This window comes from Centroberyx gerrardi, chromosome 1 (assembly GCF_048128805.1).
Source record: "Centroberyx gerrardi isolate f3 chromosome 1, fCenGer3.hap1.cur.20231027, whole genome shotgun sequence".
In the NCBI taxonomy this organism is placed as follows: Eukaryota; Metazoa; Chordata; class Actinopteri; order Beryciformes; family Berycidae; genus Centroberyx; species Centroberyx gerrardi.
The window spans coordinates 29,225,422-29,247,758 of record NC_135997.1 but is presented as its reverse complement, the minus strand read 5'-3'; the positions used below and the strand labels follow the sequence as shown (position 1 = coordinate 29,247,758).

At 40.6% G+C, this 22,337-nt stretch overlaps 1 protein-coding gene across 1 annotated transcript; it reads right to left on the bottom strand.

Moving 5' to 3' along the window:
• Nucleotides 1-248: 248 nt before the first annotated feature.
• shcbp1 (SHC SH2-domain binding protein 1) lies at nucleotides 249-21,898 on the bottom strand. Its single transcript, XM_071926151.2, has 13 exons — nucleotides 21,638-21,898; nucleotides 20,645-20,863; nucleotides 19,915-20,030; nucleotides 18,974-19,182; nucleotides 13,555-13,650; nucleotides 12,596-12,826; nucleotides 11,282-11,459; nucleotides 8,782-8,902; nucleotides 6,067-6,198; nucleotides 4,157-4,275; nucleotides 2,532-2,618; nucleotides 1,732-1,879; nucleotides 249-1,650 (listed from the first exon to the last, which is right to left on the bottom strand). The coding sequence occupies exons 1-13, from the start codon at nucleotides 21,834-21,836 to the stop codon at nucleotides 1,280-1,282; spliced, it is 2,226 nt and encodes a 741-aa protein (XP_071782252.2). The 5' UTR covers nucleotides 21,837-21,898; the 3' UTR covers nucleotides 249-1,279.
• Between the last annotated feature and the right edge of the window lie 439 nt (nucleotides 21,899-22,337).

Below are 22,337 nucleotides of genomic sequence, written 5' to 3'. Positions count from 1 at the left end.
TCACACACACACACACACACACACACACACACACACACACACACAGGGAAATAATTATTACCATTTAATTCACTTTGGATTTGTGGAGAGTCAGTCGGTCTAGTCAGGTCAGCAAATGAAAGGCTCAGGAGCCGCAGTAAAAAGTATTGCGCAGAGGCATTACAACAGGACAAACAGACACACAGAAGGAGGATTATGTCATTAATCATACTGCGCCGCTGCATAATGAGGTTTCAACAGCCGCTTTTTAATCTCCGGGAAATTAATCATCTAAAATTAAACAATTTTAAATTGTCTTCCAAAAGTTTCAGTTTGAATCCCAGAGAACCTGGATCGTATTCTCAGCTCCGTCTGCCACAGCCAATCAGAATACAAAACCTTTTGTTCAACAGCAAGTAGGGGAGGTCAAGGCGTACACATGATCTCATTTTATTTGCACTTGGCTATCAGTGTTCACAGAGAGAGATGTCGGAAAGTGCAAGAAAAACAATCAAAAGTTGTGTGAAATTGATAACTTCCAAAGCAGAAGAAAATGTGGACTTCCTTCAACCATAACATACATCACTCAAAGTTTTTAAGACAATCTGAGGCACCATGTGACAGTTATATATATGTATATAATACATGATCATGACACAGTGGAAATAAAGAACCGTTTTGTGAATATCTCGATAGGAACTCAACATCATTTACAGTGCACTGGTTAAAACAAGCAACCACCTCAAGGATAATTCAATTTTTTAGATCTAAATAAAGTCTTGTGTATTTGAAATTAGCCATCTGTGTTAAAAGCATTTCAAAACATTATCAATTATACGTACACTCGCAAGCTGGAGCGGCCATTTTTAGTCTAAAGAGGCCAAAAAGAGCCTAAAGAAATAAATAAGATAAAAAGTATTTGTGCAAGTTGGAGAGCGGGGATCGATTCACCATCACTTCACAAAGGCGTAATTCGATGTGCTGTCATAAATGGAAAAAGGCAACGTACGCTGAAAGCACCAAACCAAACGCAAAAGATAATCTCTTTTTCAGAATACCTCCTAAATAAATGTAATTCGGCTCAGTCGAGACGGCGAGGATATTATCCAGTAATATTTATTTTATGATGAACAAAAACTCTATTCAAAAAATGAAACTTTTTGTCAGTCATGAAATAAATCTTGCTTAAAAATATCCTGGCTGTCAATGGTAATGCTATTCTTTGACAGGTGTGAGTGCAAATGACCTGACCGCTCCTACAAACTAGACGCGGGCTGCAGTCAGTCCAGAGTCTAGTCCTTCAGTAGAAGAAGGTGCCGAAGTCGCCCATGCCATTACGCCTGAACTGGTTTCCCTGGATGGAGACGAACATCTGCTGGTCCACCGGGCCCTCCACGGCTCGGCCGAGGGACGACTCCTTGTTTCTGCTCAGCTGGCGACAGAGACGCCACTTCTTGGCCGAGGTGGCGGCTACGTCTCCGTCCGGACCGCCGCCGTCCTCCGTCAGCTCGGCCTGAACGCCGGCCGTCGGGGTCGTCGATGTCGGGGAGAGACGGCCGCCGACGGAGGTAAACTCATCTGCTGCAGTGACATGAGGACCTGCAACACTTCCCTCCTGTTTCTCTTCAGCTGTCTGTCCTCCCTCTTCGTCTGCAGGCCCTGGAAGAGATTCTGTACAGTACCAGAATGCCTAAATAATAATAACACAAAACAATAATACTAACTAATAAGATCATGCATTCTGACTCCTACCTCCGGCTTTGTCCTGAGGCGCTTGGTCTTTCTGGTCTTCTTCCCCGTCTCTGGGTTTGACCAGGATCACCCCGTAGCCCTCGTTGTTGTGGATCACATTGTTCTCCATGGTGATGGATGGCATCACGTCCAGCTCATCAGCAAAGTCCTAGAGAGGAAGAGAGCACAGCAGATTTGAACACACTCATCTATTCTGGAGTGCAGCATATAATACATCGGAGACAATCATTCATTTGAATTTCAAGATCAAACAAGTAAAAAAAAAAGGGGTTAGACCAATATAACGGCCAATATATTGGGTGGATATTGGCCTTTTATTAAAAATCAGCAAGTCAATATAGTCCATCTCAGATACGATGGAGGTTCCTCCCTGACCACAACTACAATAAAAAAAGTCTGTAAAACCTGCAATGAAATTTTAGATTCTTTGCACATTTCTTCATTTTATATACAATAATTATGTTTTTCTGTAAATTCATTATTCATTTAAAAGGCAGTAATATATTCCAGAGTTTTTCTTCCATTGACCCTAAAAAGCTGCAAAGTCTAAAAGAATCATCATGGTTTTCATGGCGGTCAAGTGCCTAGAACTAAGTGGAATATTGCTTTTAGTGGATTAACTGGGGGAAACCCTGAATAGTTGCAACTGTTTGGCCTGAAAATGGTTAATATCGGCACAAAATACCATCTGACAGCCTTCAAAAACCCATGATCGGTCGAACTCTAGTAATTTGTAGAGTTCAAATGGGCTGGTAAGCTCTATGGGAAACTGTTCCAGGAGGCATGCGGTCTTCTTTTACCTTGATGAGGATCCCATCCTTACAGTGGTGGATGCCATTGCCTACCAGACTGCAAACGCTGCCGGGGTAAATCTCCACACCGGCCCCCTGCACACAACACACAGCAACATCACCAACCACATACACAATCACATAGTACATCTTTCCTGCACCTCCAGCCCTAATATCCATGCACGCATCCCTCACACTATACCATAAGCTCACATTATAATCAGAATATTAGGTAAGGTTTAGGGCTTGAAGATTCCCGTTTAGTGGAAATCGCAATCAGAAATAAGTTTAAAAATCTAATTGAGACATGAACGGGGAATACCACAGAATTGCACCGTTTTGAGGAAACAAAACATTTTAATGTAACATGTGATTTTGAGTAGTTTCTGTCACTAAAGACAAAAAGCATTTTAATTGGAGTTAGATGGATACATCAGGCAACATTGGCCTTTTATTAAAAAAAAAAAATCAGCAAGCCCTTCCCTTAATATGGAAAGCCCTCAACCTGAATTGATGCTAATGAAGCGTTTTGATTCCATGCATGTATAAGCATGAATATTTTATGCATGAATAAGTTTTCATGCTTGTGGAATGAAAAATGGGTCAAATTTAGACACTGAATATCATTGCAAAGTACTGGCTAGCAGCAGCTTCAATCCAAAAATATCGGTACTGGTCTTCAAAAACCCATATCAGTCAAACTCTAATTCCAACTGTTTACCAAAAATGTACCAAAATACATGAAGGTGCGGTCACTTTAAAACTGTCCAACAATACTGTGACCAGCTCTGAGCAGTGTTGTGTGCTGGAAGCTCGGGCGTATAGTGTGTGTTTATGTGTGTGTTTATGTGTGTGTGAGTTTGTAATCTATACCCAGGCCGGTTCAGGGTCTGATTCTTTCATCACTCCCTCGGGCTTGATGGGGTCTGGGTCGGGCTGTAGCATTAGGACTGCAGACAAACTGACATACGCTCAAGCTCCACTGCAGTAAATTTGAGGTCATGCTGATTTTTATTTGTGCCTTAAATTTTATACAGCAGTATTTTTTTCCTCAAAACTTGTATGCTTGTAGTTTTACTCTGGTATTTTGTGATGATTTATGATTTCAGCCTGGGCGTCAGCCTTCAGGACAGATGGTGACGGTCGCAGGGTGTACACAGTTTAAATAAATAAATAAATAAAAATCTGGTCTGGCTCGGGCTCTCAAAACACTGCTAATGCTCAGGCTGGACCAATGAGGGCTAAGGTCGGTCTGGGCTTGAATTTTTGGGCCCAATTCAAGCTCTTGTGTGTGTGTGTGTATGTGTGTATGTGTGTGTGTGTGTGTGTGTCATCATCCAACAGACGAGTTTTGTAGACTAATGCTACCTCTACGCAAATGTTTTGGTGTAGGATTAGAACCACCAAAAAATGATTTCATACACCATTAGTCACATGAGCTCTCACTAGGATTAAAACAGATTTAAAATGTTGTATACCCAACATAAACATAGATTGACTGACTAAGACAATAAAATTTATCTGGGTAAATAAAACCAACATTTGATTTTAACAAATGAAAACGGATTTCATAGTACCCCATCTTAGCTACTGCCGACACATTCACAGGACCCCTTCATCCCCCTCATCCTCACCTTGGAGCCGTAGAGGTCACACATGTTCATGGTGAGCTGGGCGGACGTTCGGACGATCACGCCGGTGGTTTCACACTGCAGCACGCAGTTCTCCATCTTCACATTCCCCTGACGCACACCTGAGCACCAGACAGGAAAATACAGCAAAGGGTGAGAGTGAGTTCACAGAGCTCCACGGCTGTGTCCAGTGCTGATCCAGGAACAGCTTGGCCTCTCAGGTGATGAATAAATAGTGAATAGTAGTGTGAATAATAGTGAAGTGAATTCAAGACCAGTTTAATACCAAAATAAAGAAACAAAGCTGTCAACGCCAGCCTATTTCTGATTGAAGCTATGAGCAGTATAAGAAAAAGGACACCAAGAAATTAATTCCAGGTGTTATTTTGTGTTGCAATTCATTTTTTGGTGTACCCACTTTCCCTCAACCTGCCTTGTTTACTTCTACTTTTCTTCCAACATTTCCCAAAATGCCTTTCAACAACCCCCAGAGACGGGGTGCGAGCTTGTTGCTTTCGATCATACATGAGTGTGTGGGGAATAACTCTAGCTTGCTGGCCTACTAGTTTGCGAACACTGGGGCATGTTTCTGATCGCAGCTGCGCCCTTTACTCAAAACACAACATGTCCTGTGGCTGCATTGCATTCTGGTCCATTGAGGCCACTGTCAGTGGAGAAATTGGTCTCTCTGCCTCTTCTACGATGGATTTCTCCCTGTGTGATTGAAGATCGGAGCAAAATGTTGAGTCTAGAAAGAAGTCCCTTGCTCTTCGATTCTGGGGAACTGATAGCAAAACCTGACATTTACTGTTGATGTTTTACATAGCCGAAACATTTTCTGCTATTAAACTCCATTGTAACGTCCCACATGCATAGGGAAGCAGCCACATTTCAGATTAAAGGACAGCAAACAGAGCCAGCGGGTGTAGTGGGGCGGGCTGAACTGAAACCCAGGTGGACATTCAGGGCAAAACTCTAAGACTCCATAGGCGACATCTCCAAGCTCAGTATTATGTTTGGCCATAGTTAATCCATCCCACCATTTTCAGCCACTGATGTATGACTGTTGGCCACTTTTAGCTCAAGCCTTCAGCGGATCCTGAAATTATTGATGATGGCCGATGAATGGGCAGCAAGGAAGGCAGAGGGGCCAGGGAGGATAAAGGCTACCAGCCGAGGACACTGAAGTCACTGAATATCAAACGTCCTCTTACAGAACTTGTCTTTTAGCAGTCCTCGACAACCAACTTCCGTATTTATCCTGCGCAGATTTACGTTATTTGTGATTATTACAGAGCATGTGCGCCCCTTATGAGTAATAGTTACCAGGCAAATAACCTACTGTCTTTCAGCAAACTCCAACATCCTCCGTCAATGCTACTGCCGCCTGGATCGATGGCATGCGATTCATAAATTATAAATTCTTTGCGTAGTAGACGTATTGCGGAAACTGACAGGAATGAATCGCCGCCTCAGTAATTTATGGGAGTAATAAAGTATTACATAAAGCTGTCCGGATTGTTCATTGGAATCACTGACGTGCAATGCACTAAATTACATTACCAACGTTGTCCTGCGATACTAATCCCGCCCTGACAGGGCTTATGCCAGCTCTCAAATTTACAGTTTCCTATAGCTTCAATGTCAGGTTCATGCGCATAGCCGTGTATGCTAGACTCAAATGGACTCACAACAGCTCCATCGTCTTCATTTCCCCTCTGGGTTTTGTCCCCCATACTTTTACATACCAGTTTCCCATAATTTCCATACAAATTCAGACCTGGAAATTATGAAAATCATTTTCAGTGCATTTCCTTACATTCCAAACCTGTGCAAGACCCTTGCAGAAATAACTCAGAAGCTGTAGAGGCCTCTAGTCATGTCCTAAAGGGCGATGTAGCAGCCATACTCACACAGAATGCCTTCAATAGCATCATGCTGAATGAACTTGACGTTGGAGATTTTGACGACGGCTCCTGTGGACTCGACAAACGAGTCACCCTTGTTTTTCTTCTCAATCACCACCTCATCAGGAAGCCCGAAGCCTGGCCAGACGGAGGACACATTAGAACCAAACACAGCAGGAAACAGGGAAATATACACTGAACAAGGTAAAAGGAATAAGTTAAGTCAGGGTATCTACAGGTTTCAGAAGCCAAATTTAAGACTACCACACCTAACTTTGTTCTGTATATATCCAAGAGTTGATGTGCAATGCAAAAAATGTGTCATTGCATGGTGAAACAAATCTCTAATAACTGTATTTAAGACATTTTAATATTGCTGAGGCCTTAAATTTAGATAATGTATTTTATATATAATAATATAATATATAATATAATAGCTTATTTATTATATATTATATTTTTTTTAGGCTTTAACGACCCACAGATACCCTTTAACATAGTTCAATACACAAAACTCCGACCCAATGGTAATTGCTAAGCAAGCTTTTAAAAAGTCAATTCTGGTGTTGAGAACTGTCCACATGCCATGTAACTGTAGATCAGAAACAGTAGTTAGTAGTTGCACCCATGGGTGCAGAAGGTGTGGGAGAGAGAAATGGGACAGTGGTACTGACAATTAGTGTATGACAAATGGTTGTGATGACAGTACAGCCATAGTGGCAATCATGCGGTTAACCCAAAACACAGAAAAAGGTTTTTTTTTCCCTAAATGTGTGCTTGCGATTGGCAAGCCTGTGCTGATTTAATGAGAAAACTAGGGTTGAAGGCCACAGTTCAGCGTACACACACACACACACACACACACCCTTTGCTGTTCTTTTGATAAACTCCTCCATCTTCCTGACATAGTTCAATTATCTCAGAAAAATTTCCCCTAAACCCCTACCGATTCTGATGAAAAGAACACACAAATATCCTCAGCTTTGATATAGCTAACAATATTCTTCCAGAAAGCAGAGTGTGTGTGTGTATGTGTGTGAGCATGCAGCGGTGCTGCTGCTGTAGCTAGTAAAGCTAGACCGATATATCACGCCAATATTGGCCTTTTATTAAAAATGTGGTATGGCCCAGTCAGTGGTGTCCACTTCTCAAATGATGGATATGATGCAGTTTGTTGTAAAATTGATGCAATACTACACTGGTTGTCTATAGAAAGCCCTTAACCAATTGATTCTATTTGAACATTTTGATCAGATTCCACTATGTAATATTAATTTTATTATTATCTGGGTTTTAATGGAGATTTTTAGTGTCCCATGGCCTAAATGCTGTTTCAGAGGCTTTTCTACCCTGACAAGAGTAAAATTCAGGGAGCAACTCTGAATACTTTTTTTTGCAAATCTGTGGCTTGAAAATGGTCCAATTTAAAGATATTAAATATTGGTGCAAAGTATCTGCAATCAGTATCAGCAATCAGCAGCTTCAATTTGAAAATAATTCAAAATTATTCAAAAATCCACATTGGTCGAACCACCAGTTCGCACACACCAGTGCGTGTCTGCGTGCATGCAGTGGTGCTGCCAACTGTAGCTGGAGTGTTTTTTGGTAGAGGGGAGAACTGTATTATGGTAATCTTGGCAGTGAAGCCTTAATTGAGCTGCTCCTCTCCTGTCTGACTGAACCGGCTCTTTATCTCAGCTCCCAAGGCTTCCCTCATATCGTACTTATGCATATGAGGGAGAAAGACGGAGGCAAAGAAGTAGAGGAGGAAATAGGGGGACTGCATCAAAGAGCGTGACAGAAACAAAGCGATTGATGTTATGCATGTTAGTCATATGTGAGTCTGTAGGCAGCATGTGACTTAAATACTAAAGTAACTAAATATTAAAGTCATATTCAGCAACATTTTATATATAAATAGATGTCCTTTCTGCTTCTCTCCATCACCGATCAATCAAACACTTAACGCAGTTCATGAAAGCTTTTACATTTGCTGTTCTTAACACCACTGCGTTTTAAATTTCTGCTTTATTTGAAATAAATAGAAGTAGAAGTGGGTACTTGGTATAAGCAGCGATACCAGAACAGACAAAGAAAAGAGCAGACAAAAAAAAAAAAAAAGACACACAAGGATTCCAAGGATTACCACTTTAAACATGTCTCCCTGTCTTGACTCATTATTGTTACCAGGAATTTATTGTTCCATCAAGTGTAGTTGGCTGCCTGAGGGATTTTCTTACCATACATCCCTCTCTCTCCCACTGCGCCCAGCCTGCCTCCATCCATCTCCAGTGTTTTACAGAGGTGATGGATGTACTTTGAAATGGAAATGAGACATGTCGGTGCCCCGGTGGCTGGCCGGCTCACTAGCAGACTCGCCTGAAGACTCATGCTAGGTTCCAGTGGATATAGGATTTTTGCATTCATAAATATGAATACATGAAATTGTGATAGTGAAATGTTGTGTTGGTCAATTTGATTGTTAAAACAACCATCAAGCTTGTCAATTAATACTTCAGGTATCAGAGGCCTCAAGTTCTGGACAGAGAAGGCTCTAGTTTATCACACAGGACCTTAAGACCAATTCCTTATTCATATTGAAACATTCGATGCTGATATTTTTGGATTGAAGCTGCCGATAAGCCAACATGGAAACTGATCAAAATGTCTCATTAGAATTGATTCATGTTCAGGGCTTCCCATAGACACCCAGCATTATACCTTCTACAGTGATGGAGTCTGGCAGGAAAATGGAGCTGGTGACGCTGTAGTGTCCTGGGAGAACAATGACCATGTCGTCCTGATAGCACGAACCCACCGCCAACACCGGGTCACTGTGGAACTAGACACACACACACACACACACACACACACACACAATAAAGACAGACACAAGAAACACCTCAAGTCAGTGGAGCACCTCACACCTAGGCTTTTCTGGAACCATGTATGTATTGCTGTCCCTCCTGAGTTTCTGAGAAATCTGAGTTTGGGGTGTTTTTTGGAGTAAAATTGTGAGAATTGGCAAAAATTACAAGGAAAAAATGGTATTAAAGTGATACCAAAAAAACCTTTTTATAACTACCCCGCATTAAAAAAAAATTACATATATAATTGCGTCCTGTGATAAGACGCATCCTGCATATCACAGAAACACTTTAAATAATATGAAATAGTTTAGTGCTCATCCTTTTTATTTTCTGAAGTTACAACAAAGGAAAATACTGTGCTTTCAGCCTTATTATATAAACCTCCAACTCTACATCAGCACAGTAAGCACCAAATAAAATCAGTCCATTTCAATGGATTTCACGTGCAGTTTAATTTAAAACTTGTCAATTTATGTGAGGTAGACTGTGTTCTTCTGACTAACAGTATACAAACGAAAAGCTCAGGATAGATTATAAAACTATAATAATGCAGGTTAGATGAAGGACAAAGTGACTCAAATTCTTCCCATGTGTATGGTGAATAAAAAAACTCATACTTATTAGTATTAATATTATTTTAAAAGAACAATTCATAATGTCTGTATCCTCCTCCATCTTCTCCAACTTTTAAGCTCCACTGAGTTGTTGGTTGTAGTAGAAGATGACAAAAGTAAGCAAGTGATTTGATTGGACCATTTTATGTGAAAAAGTGTGAATTACAAGTGCTCTGTTGAATTGGCCATTTCATGCGGAAAAGTGTGCAAATTCAGTTTTTGTAAATATTGTAGTGATTGCTTGAATCTGTGTTATTACGCTCTTAAAATCGAAGGGTTTCATAGTACGATTATCTTGGGCAAAATTATCTCGATATACGATATTATCTTGATGTGCGTTTGCATTTATTGTTCAGCATCCCAACAAGTCACCGGTAATCGCGGTTGTCCCGGTACTACAAATTAAGGGTGGTGTCATAATCCCTACTTGAAGGTGGTGGTATTGATTAAAAAGCTCTTTTTAGAGGAAATTTATTGGCGTGAGAACAATTGTCATGTCATCTACGATGCTGAAGTACAGAGGATGTCCCAGTTTCCCCTTTCCTTCCCTTCCCTGCTCCTCCAACTTTGTGTCCTGGTAGTGAGGGAGGGGATGAAAGGAGCGGTAGCAAAAAGTTTCGGGATGCACCCTTTAATTCCCTAGTGTGAGCGGAGAACATCAAGGGCAAAAAGCAGGCCGAGCGAGATAAAAAGGACAGAAACACAAAATCCCTGAACCATAGGGTAAACCACGAAGAAAAGTGTCTGACTCACAAACACACGAGTGCTCCTGATGTCTCCTGAAATACTGTGATTCATGATGAACACAAATCTAACATGAAGGATTTTTTTTTTTCTGTTCTAACATCTTGTCTGGTAGATTTCACACAGTTAACGCACACACACACACACACTTCCAAGAGACAACAGTACACAGCAACACAGGGGACCGAAACCCAGGAAAGAATAGACGCCTAAACAAACGCCTTACAAATCCCCGATCATGAAATCAGCAGTGCTGTAGCTAAAAGCCTACATGGGGCTTTTTCTTGAGTTTTATGTTTGTGATATTCTTTCAAGATCGGAAGCATTCATTCATTTTAATGCGAAAAGTTAAGGATACCCATTTCTACCCTGAAGGGAAATTCTTCAAAACACTTCAAATCATCTTGTAATAAACAGTACAAAGGAACGGTGTGAGCCGACTTGACTGGAGTGCGGTTGTTGGCTACTTGCAGTGAAAATGCATATGGATACAGCGGCTCCTCCAAAAAGGCAGGGGTGAGCTTCAATATTTCAAATCTTGAAGGAATTCACTTAGAAACATTTTCAACATCTAATGGGTGGTTTTCAGCCCCCCCTTTCAGCTCAGCAGGGTGGGGCGGCAGCGCTGAGCACTAAAGTTAAGTTAGGAAGCACAGCATGCATCACACACGATAGTAGAAAAGAGGAGGAAAGTCTTTCACCTAAAAAATTTATGATGCAGTTTGTTCAGTTTGGTAAAGGAATACTGAAATTCTAAAAGGGCCTTGCGTTCAGAAGTTCTTAAAATGTTATTCAGTCAAAGTGGTGAAGAACATGCATTCAAATCATCCTTATTGCCGACTTGCCGGCTTCGTCAAATTAGGACATGAATAGGAAAATATCATGCAATTTATTTTACTGTTGCCAGTAAAAGGAATGTAGTCATCGGACATTGTTTAAAACATTTAAAAGTAACTGTAATAACTAAAATGAACTAATATGAGCGGGTCCTACCTGGACTTCAGTGTCGTCAGCAGAGCACAGAGGCAGCAGTCTGTCGTTGAGGAGGGACTGGAGCTGGCTGGCAGTGGTGGAGGCTGAGACCACATGGACCACCCTGATCCCTGATGGCCTGGGACCCCGAGCCTGGACACACTGCTGCCTGGCATTGCCCCTGTAGCCAAGGACGTACCTGGTGGTGGAATATAGGAGAAAATGGTAGAGGTGGTGAGGGTGGAAGAGGAAGGGATGGTGATGGTGTTGGAGGTGATGGTGATGGTGAAGGACACAAACACAAACCTACGTCTGTCAAAGAGTTATTTTGTTTGCTATAGAGAAAAACAAGGACGAACCTCCTTATCTCTTCAATCTTTGTTCAGTATAAAAACGATGTTCTCCAGCTGAATACTCTGGAAACATTTTAATATCAGTGTTGAAGGTAAAGGTCCCTAAAGTTTTGAAAGGGCAAAGAAATACAGACACTGAATTCCTTAATATAAAAAAAAATATTTTTCCATTAATACTGCCTTTGAATAAGGCATTTATTATTTTTTCAGCTTTTTCTTTTTTATTTCTATTCTTTTTTTTATTCTTTATTTTTCAAAGAATATAGTTGGAAAATACATCATTAAAGCACTATTCCCTTAGCCTACCAGTGGGCAAGACAGTCAGCTGAATGGAGCCTAGATTGTATTCAGTTCTCTACATCCTATTTGGCCTGTTTATCAGCTGCTTCGCCCACTCTGGACTCTGGGCCCGCTCGGGGTCGAGACCTCCTGTTTCATGAAACAGAGGTCAGGCCAAAGGCCTCAGCAAAGAGCTCAAGCACCATCCCCACACTTATCAAACTGCTCATGAATCTTACACAAGCAGTCAGTTTCCTTTCTCAGTCCAAAATTATAAAACTCGACAAACTACCAAGTAAAAAAACAAGGATTTCAAAGACACTCAAGTCAAAAATTATAAAAACCTGTATTGCATGGCTACTTCAAATGAATGTGTTAAAGGCATACTGTAATCCCAGCCACACCAAACGTTTTCATTGAGTTTGATGTGCTCCTCGTCCTCCATGATGAAGACCACAGCATTGCCGAAAGAAGTTGAAGTATACAGTATTTTAAAATTTTAAATTATTGCTTGAAGAGTGCCTTGGACCTCCTCCTTTTTCAGTGAAAGCAACAACCACAAACCAAAGAGAACCTTCAACAAATGCCTCCACACACAGAAACCCAATAGAAGCACTCTCCTCTCTTGTTTGAATGTTACCCGGTATGAAGCCCAACAAGAAAAAGATGACGGAAATATAGAGTAACGATTCACGGTTCCTACCTTAACAAGGGGTTCTCAATGATGCGCAGCTTGCGCCTGAGTGTTTCCAGCTGTTCGGAGAGCTTCAGGCCCTCCACCATGGACACGTTGTCCAGCTCCGAGTCCGAGACGCTGCTGAGGCCGCTGCATAGCAAGGAGAACTGGTGGAAGCACTCGGAGCAGCGGACCAGTAAGGACTGGTACTCTGCCACCAGGCCCGCTGAGACTCGGTCCTCCAAGATGTCGTAGTAGCTGGAGTTGGGGATGAAGAGGAGGAGTGGAGGAAGAGGAGCGAGGGAGCAAAGGTGGGAGCAGTGGGGAAATGAGGAGGGAAAAATGTGAAATAGATAGAAGTGCAGAGGCGTGAGATAGAGGAACAAAGGAGAGAAATCAAAAGTAACGAAAAGAAAAGCAGGAGAAGGTCATTAGTAGCGGATGAGATAAGCAGCAATACTGAAAGAATACAGATCCTCACAATTTCACTGTCTGGAACATACAGATCAGATATGAAACGTGCTTGGGTTTTGGGATACAACAAAATAACAAAAAAAATAAGAGTGAGCATTCAGGTTCTCTGGCAAATTTAAAAAAGTATAATCTCTACATTCTGCACATCTAAAACTATCCTCAGCTATAGCTGTATGCCATCACTCCTTACCCAGCAGTAACATCTGTAAAATCAATTTAAAGATCTGTAGCTGTGGCATTGCCATATTATGATCTCCTAGTGTATAGTGTCATCTTGTGGTGAAAATAACAACTGCACTTTTACTGCATGAAAACAACATTTGGCTTGTTTATGTACAGCTTGTCAGCTCATACAATTGATCCAGAGCTTTCTGATGTGTGGATGAATGATTTGCCATACTCCAGTTTCCTGCTCCATGTGGATAGTTTGATGACATATTTTGGATTTATGGGGCTGCTGGACCAAGTCATGTCATTGCCAGATCAACACCAAAACACAAAGCTGCACTCACAGTCTGAGACGAGGCTCCACGCAACGAACGAAATAGTCAAAATCATCATCGTCATCTTCCTCATCCCACTTCCTCCAGATGTGCTGGTAGAAAAACCTGTGGAGGGAAGAGAGAAGGGGGTAGAAGAGATGAAACAAGAGGAGCAGGATATTTTCTCAAACAGTGAAGAAAAACCAGCCAACCAGTATCAGTAGGCCTTCAGAAAACTGAAGGCCTACTGATACTGGTTGGCTGGTGTTTATTCACTGGAGTGATTATTCATGCTCAAAGGACAGTGCATTACATACTGGCCCATATTAACACAGGGGCCTTCAGGACTGAGGCTGCAGGGCGACACCTGCTAAGGATTCACAAGGCTGTCTGCTCCAGTCTGCACTTTGGTTTGACAGACATAGTGGGAAGGCAAATCAATTCATTTGAGTGTGCATAATTCCTAAATGTCATTTTTTTTTAAATAACATTAAAAAGATCATTGTGAACTTAGTGTTATGTCATCTGAATATACCAAGCTCCTGCCTAACATTAGCTAGCAAAGGCATTGAAAACAAAATGCTAAAGTGGCCAAAAACTAAACATTAAAAGGATTTGATTTCAGTGATTCTTTTGGAGACTTTGCCCTAAAATCAAGAAGGAAAACCTTGTTAGTAAAACTGCTCTGTGGGCCTAAGCCTTGGAAAGTACAGTGGCTATAAGAAGGGAACATTTTCCTCTGGCATAGTCATGGTAACAGACGTTGGTAGTCATACACTATTCTCAGCTCTTGGCGTTATTGTGTTACCATTTGCTGACACAGTTGAGGGTCTGAACTGCTGCTAGCTAATTTGGCCAGTGTGCTGTATTTAGTTAGTTTTTTATTAAATTAACTTATTTGTTAAGAAATTGTATTAATTCTGCATCTAGTTGCACCTATGACAGGTGGATGTAACAAAAAATAGGCTAAATGATAAAAATAGATGTGATGAAAATGCATGTGAACTGAAAACAAGAGTGATGAAAATTGAGTGAGAATTTGTCAAGTTTGATAGATCTTTGATCAATCCAAAGTGATTAGATAAAAACAGAGCCATTTTCATTATTTATCATCACTTACTATCATTCATCATTTAAACAACAAAATTGCCATTTATTGTTTAAGGCATGCCCTAGAAGAAGAAGTAACAAAAATCACCTGATACATTTAGAAGTGATGAAAAGTGCATGTGAATTTTAAAAGAGTGATAAATTACCAAGTGACTTGATGAATTGAAAGGCAATGATTAAATTATAGCTGCTGCGCAGCAGTGTCGGGGCCGGGCATTTTGAGGAGGAAGATGAAGAAGAAGAAGAAGAAGAGGAGAAAGAGGAAGAAGAGGAGGAGGAAGAAGAAGAGGAGGATGAATGAGAAATACATGAGGGTCCATCAGGAGAACTGCCCGGACCATAATTATCATTAAAACATCTTTGAAATCATGTGTCTCTAATCCACACAGCACAATGCCTGAGTAGGCATAAGCATGTTTATTCTGCTTCACCCGGGGCTCAAACTCACAACCTTTGCCACCAATGGCAAGTTGTGATCAAGTCGAGCTACCTAAGAAGTGGGAAAATTAGAGGTGGCTTCACACAACCACCAGGGTGCTTGATAACAGCTGTCCATGCATTTACAGGCAGATTTCAAACTAGTGTCAAATATTCAGTATTCAAGACAAAATTCAGAGAATTTGCGTACTTCATCTAGACAACATAGAGATGTCTCTAAGTTATTTTAACAAAGATTGATTGCTCCATAAGCCAAAAACTGATGTTTAAAGACGCTCTATTTCCATTGACTGCAATAGTTTACATGAGGGCAGAATTCAAAATACTGTCAAAAATTCAGTTTTTGAGATAAAATTCTGAAATTTTACACACTTCATCTACCATGACAGCAAAATTTTGTAATTTACTTTCATGAACTTTGGAGATTTATTTAGCGAGAATTTGCAGTAGCTGTTTACAGTACCGTTTACAGTAAAACATTGTGATGCACTGTGGGCTCAATTTTTGATAATTCAAAAATCTGGCTGGATTGTTTGTGGAGGACAGTCTGGAGATGCAGTGTAACAAGTTTGGTGTCAATTGAGCAAAAAATGTGGGAGGAGATAGGTTTAATTAGTTTTACAGTTTTTGAGAAAAACAGAGTGATGGACTTCATAATTTGCACTAGGTTGAAGTTTACAAACGTTTCTTCACACTTGGGCCTACATTGAGGTTGAAGTTGCAAAGCTGTAGCACATACGGCTGATTTTTAATGAATTTTCAAAATTTAGAACTTTAGACAGTTGCTGTAGCGCCACCATCAGGACTATTGGCCCCCAATTCCAGTTGAGGAAGTTTGGCATGGGACTGGACCTATGTGCAAAGTTTGGTTTATTTTCATGCATGGGAATTTAGATTTCAGAAGAACAAGAAGAATTTTAAGTCACCAGTTATTTAATCAAATCGCCTTTGAATTTATCAAGTCACCTCACAATTTATCACTCCTGTTCAATTCACATGCATTTTCATTATGCTGTTGTTTTAGTCATTTCTACACCTGGGGTTCTGTAGAAATTAATTTGACAATGATTTAACAGATGTGTTCCTCTGACTTTGCTAGAGGGACGCTTACTGCTAGCAATAGAATATAAGAAAATTAATAACTGCTGTTGAGCCTCTTTGACTACGCTTGCATGCAGGCTGAATTTGCATTATGTACCCAAATGAAATGTCCCCCTGTTGCACTGACTGTATGTGTGAGTGAATGCCAACTGCTTTGAGGTAGGGCTGCACATAAAAAAAAACATGTAATAAAAGATAATTTAGCTACAGCCAGTTTAAGTTGTAAGGATGCTGATGGGTGAGAGCTGTTGATTACAATGCTCTTACAGTACTCTGCTTTCATGATTTGCAAAATCTTAGTCTATATCTGACTACTAACATCTCAACCCATTATATTAATCACAGCATTACAATATCTTTACGTGGCAGAACAATGAGAATGAGTGCATGCATGCATACATATACTGTGGACATACAGTATGTAGAGCTAAGTGTTTAGATGAGGTGGGGTCGGGGAGGTAGCAGACCATGAAAAGGTAATTGCTAAATCAGTAATTGCTGCAGGACCTATGGCAGGACCTATGGCAGTCTAAATCCACCTCATTTAATTAGGGAATACCACTGCATTTTAGTATTCAAATGTTTGCCATCTGCCCCAGGGCAATGCAGTTTGTATTAGTGCACAGTCACCATTATCTCTTATATACACAAATAAGACAGTTTGTACTAACCCCCAATCTGTGATGTCTCACTGATAATACAGACACTTGAGAAATCAATCAAGTGTCAAGTGACAGGACAGTGCAGGGAGAGCATTTTCTATGGATAGAACTGTTTTCCCTGCCTGTTAAGCAGCCAATCTAAGTTTTTCATGAACACCTGAACAACAATGTGAAATCTACCCTCCACTTTGTATCTGTTCCTGGCACAATGAATTTGCAGTAGAAAAGTATATTTCCTGGAGAAAGTGTTTGGGCTATTTGAGAGCAGCTGCAGGTGTGCTTGCTTCAGCTTGAAATGAGCTCGATCAGCCTGAGTAACTGGTAATTTAAATGATGTCTGTAGTGTAAAAAAAATGAGTTTGAATGGAGGTAGACCAGAAATTTCAAGAGCTCAGCAAGTCCAATCATTGAATAATTTTATATAAGGGATCATTTTGTATAAGTATGCTTGACATACTATGTAGTGATATTCAATTTGAACGGTTTCTAGCATGAAATTTAAAAAAGCTCCCATTGATTCCCATGAATTATAATTAAATGTTTCAAAGTTTCATTACTTAAAAAGGTTACATAGCATCAAAGATTTTAACACGTTTGTAGCCAGATTACTTTTTGACTGCGTTGACAATACATTTCTGCATCTCAACTGATTACTTGTAGATTACATTTAAATTATATTTTGTCATATATCATGCAATCCATTCCGGATCACAACGTTTAATTACTGTGTTTGTGAGTCATGCCATATGTAATTCGATTTTTTATTAACATTTCCTAATTTTTTGTTTTTTTTAAAATACAAACTTTACGTTGTCAAACCTATCTTGAAATTAACTGCTGTCCCAGCTCACAAAGATGCCCTAAATAAAAAGACATGGATGCAACAATAAAGTCTGTAAGGCAACATGTTTTTGAGGGATTATTTCCTGGCGGAGACTTCCACTTCTTCCTGTAGGTTTCAGGTGATTGATAGGAAGCAGAGTGTGACGTAATGGCCGCACTGATATGAAACACCCAACTCAGGCACAGTGAAATAATGATAAAAAATTAAGGCTTAGTTTTTTCCCCATTTTCAAGTCTGTGGAAGTTGTTTCTCATACTGTACAAGAATGAAGAGCAGCAAATGGCTTCTTCTGAAGGGAGGAAAATGAGCCCTAATCTCTAACTATACTGACTGCGTGCAGACATAACCAGAAATAATGTAAAGAAGAGGGATTCGATAGAAGATTCACACAAACATAAAAAAAACAAAACACTGGTATTATCCTTTAATGGACTCTATAAGAAAGCAGATGCTCTGTAGGCGATATTAAGGAGATAAAGGAAAGGTGCAGTGCAAAACAATGTGATGGCCTGCTAAGAGAAGAGTAGTAAAGCCAGTTTCTCCAGTATGATTCTGCCCTCAGGGTCCCTCCCTGACAAGACTAAAGACTGTCAGACACGCCCACTGTGAAACACGCATACACACTATATACTGAGAGTCACATGAAACCCACACAAATACTAGATTGCACAAGACAAACACCATGACCCCACCCAATTAACACCTTTTTGACTGACCAGAGAATAAAACCTGCAAAGTAAACCCTCCAATTAATGATTGCATTGCTGTTAAGAAAGCGGATGCTAAAGCAGGCCTGGTCATTCTTTGGGGCCGCTGTAATTTATGGGAACATATTTCATACTCTGCTCAGTCAGGATCCACAGAAAACAGGTTGGACTGTAACTGAGAAAAGAAAAGAAAATCTTTGACCTAAATTGGGTTTAAAGTGTGTGTGCAGAACCATTTTTGAGCAATCCTCAGGATTTTATATCTGTGTGCAATATATCTTTTGTAAAGCCAAATAAACATAATTAATAAGAAACTGTTATGTTGACTTACACCATGTAGGGATAAAACCAAAGGAGAAAACCATAGTTACTGGAGATGTGTGGAATTCCACTGTGCAAACCGTCAGATCATCAGCATCTTATGTAATCAACTCATATGGGTTTGTAATAGATAAAGGTAATGGAGCGATCATCAGTTCTGTTTTTGTAATCAAAGTGGAGAGCTGATAGAACACATTATATTCCTACAAGTGATTGCTGTGAAGCCGCTAAAAGATTTTTTTTGCAAGCTTGGAGCCAAGCAATACCTGAGATGTTCAATGGCGAGGGCGGTCTGGTCAAAGTCCCCAGACTCTTCGTAGACCACCTGGAGCTTCTGCAGTGCCACCTTGTGCTCAGTTGCCTCCAGCAGAGCATTCATGGCCTCCTCATTGAGTCCGCAGCCCCTGGCCTCACACTGCAGAGGCAGCACCAGACTCACTCTGGCCTTCAGATCCTTGTACTCCACATCTTGTACCTGAAAAGATGCCCACGGGTTTAGGCAACGTCACCTGAACTTCAACTGAATTTTCAGTTCAGTAATATTCACAAAGCTTATTGAAAGGATTTCTGAAAGCAACTTAACTTAAAGTGGACTTAAGGAATTAAAGTGAAAATCAGGTTTCAGCTGATATGAGTTTTTGAAGGCCAATATCACTATTTTTGCATTACCAATAGCCAATATTTTGTGCATTGCAGATATCAATAACTTTAAAAATTAACCATCTTGATGCCAAAAAAGGAGTATTAAGTGTTTCCCCCTGAATTTTATTCTTGTCAGGGTAGAAAATCCTCTGAAACTGCATTAAAACCATGGAATACTCTAACTACATTGACACCCAGTATGATGATGATGATGATGATGATGATGATGATGATGATAACAACAACAACACATCATGCATACTTGTGTGGAATCTTGAATCTCTTATTAGAATAAATTCAGGTTAAGGTTTTCCCATAGACAACCAGTGTAGTATTGTTCAATTCTACAATAAATATGAAACTGCATCATATCAGAGGTGGATGACACTGACTGGCTGATATTTAATAACAGGCCAATATATCAGTCTAATACCTAGTGAAAATAGTTAAGGCCTTAAAGCAGTGCGGTGAAAACCCCACGGAGCCACAGATGCAAAGAAAGGTTAATTTGCACTAGTGTCAATAGTCCAGTCAATAGTGTTCGCCGGCTGAGACACCGCCTCACCTCCACCAGAACATCGAAGATGTCAGTAGACCACAGGGCCTGCCAGTCACATGGCTCCACAACCTTCTCCAGATAGTCTGCTGTGAACGCCTTCACCTCTGACGGCTTACAGTCACCTGGACACAAACAGAACATGCACAAACAAGGACCAAGTCTGAGAAGGACAACAGTCAACAGTCAGGGCTAAACCGACAGTAAGCAGAGCATGTGCTGAGAAAATACTTACAAATGCCAATCAAGCTGCTTTTCAATTTTCTAAATAACAGTATTCATTTCTTTTTAAGAATATAGGATAAACTATTTAAGAGGTAGCATTGTAGAAACACATTTGTTTGTTTCTGCATCTTAGCAGTGTTGTTGGACTCTTGCAGCATTCATGTCATATGGGAATAACCATTTGAATTACTTGATGGCTCAAAGTAATAATTTGGAAGTGTTTACATGTTCAAACTCGTTTGAGGCTGTCAAGATGCCATGACTGAGGTTTTCTATTGATTGCTCCTGATCAGCTTTTACACATTTAACACACACACACGCACTTAGTGATGATATATTTGAATTCATTTGCAGCATACCAGATATTGCAGTCAACCACAAACCAAAAACCCTGCAAGTATTTGTGTCCTGCAACGGCATTTTAAGAGCTTTGATCGCAGTATTTACCAGCTGTATTATGCATATGACATGAAAGTTCTAACAGTGTGTGTGTGTGTGTGTGTGTGTGTCACACCAAGCATGTAGTCCTGGTAAGCCTTGAACCTCTCATAGTACAGGAGGTGGTTGGTCTGGAAGATGTCAGGAAGAGATGCTTGGCCTCCTCCAAGGCGCTCAGCTCTCTGCAGCTGGGTCCCTGGCTTTTCAGTGTTGAAGTGGTCTGTGCCACTGTCATCATCATCGTCATCATCTTCTTCATCGTCCTCCTCCTCATCATCTTCATTGTGAAACAGCTCTGTCGGGATAGAGAAATCAGTTGACGCTAACCACGTTAAGTCTAACGTAGTGTTTTGAAATACAAGGAATTGACCTGCATTGATAAACTGTATTTGCGATAGGCACTACTAAGTTGGGTGACAAAACAAAGGTAAGCTAGCAGAGCTAATTTGATTAGCTACAGTTTGCGTTACCGAAGCCCCGATATGGCTATCTTTTATGGAGAGAGCGCCACACCAAACTGCATTCAAAAGCTGACAGTTTAATATTGCCTTGCTTGTCGGCAAAGACACATAATAGTAAAACATATTGTAAGACCTTTTACAAATCGTTGTTGTCTTTTGGTAAATTCGGCATGCTGCCACCAAGCAGTCAAAAAGTGCTGTAACGTTACACTACTCGCTACCGCCAACAGCGGTTTGTTCAGCTGGTCATGGGGAAGAAGATAGTGGGATTAACAGCTGAACCAATTGCAAATGTTATTTTTTTTATTAAAGTACGTGTTCTTCGGTCATATTGCATGTATGTCGAATATAAGAGTGGATCCTAACGATTCGTAAAACGTCTTTAGTCATGTTACACCAAGTATGTACATTTGCCGTTAAGCAAGGCAACATAAAATTGCCAGATGTTTGAATACAGTTTAGTGTGCATAACGTTACTAAGCTAGTAGAAAGAGAAACGCAACGTTACTGGGCTACCAACAACCCAGTTACATTAACGTAACGTTAGTTAGCTAACGATAGTAGCAGCTGCAGGCTGTAACAATGATCAACAATAATTTTAACCAAACCTTGAGTTGCGCTGTAAGCATTCTGTCCCACAACAAAATCCGTGTTGTTGTTGTTTTCCATTCCGAGTAAAACATGAACGTAGGACTCCAAATCAACCTCGAAGTTGTCTGTCATCTCGTCTGCGGTTTCCTTCGTCCTTTCCGAGACTGCTGTCGGAACCGTTTCAGCAGATGTGTTTTCCCGTGATTCTTGCTCCATGAAGAAATAAAACGAGCTGCTTAACACTTTGCCAAGTAAATCCCTGAGAGATGAAACGCCAATTTCAGTCTTGTCGTGCTGTCTGTTTGACACAAACACGAAAACTCACTCCACCCAAGTACTTTCAAATTTTCCCCGGTCCACGGCACCGCAACCAATCAACAGAGACGTAATGATCAGCGTCGAGGCGCCATAACTTCTTCTTCTTGTATTTTAACGGCGGTTGGCATCTAGCTTAAAGTTGCATTACCGCCACCTACTGAAGATGGATCAGAGCGCGTATATCGTATATCTTCATACTGAAAGGAATAGTTCACCCAAAAATGAAGTTGAGGTTTAGGTTTGTTAGTCCTTATAAACACAGGGAGGTTGCCAACACAACTCTGTAGCAGCCTTCGTCAAAAAATCTGAACACAGGGTCCGGTTCTTTAGAGTTCCAAAAAGGGGAAGAAAAAAAATGACCATACAGTTTGTGCAGCATAATCCAAGACTTCTGAAGCC

Excerpts from the sequence above, each read along its gene's own strand:
- shcbp1 (XM_071926151.2), bottom strand. The coding sequence starts at position 21,836 with ATGGAGCAAGAATCACGGGAAAACACATCTGCTGAAACGGTTCCGACA. Across the intron at positions 20,864-21,637 it reads TGCTTACAGCGCAACTCAAG|AGCTGTTTCACAATGAAGAT; the intron begins GTTTGGTTAAAA and ends CTATCCCGACAG. Across the intron at positions 19,183-19,914 it reads TCTTCGATGTTCTGGTGGAG|GTACAAGATGTGGAGTACAA; the intron begins GTGAGGCGGTGT and ends GCATCTTTTCAG.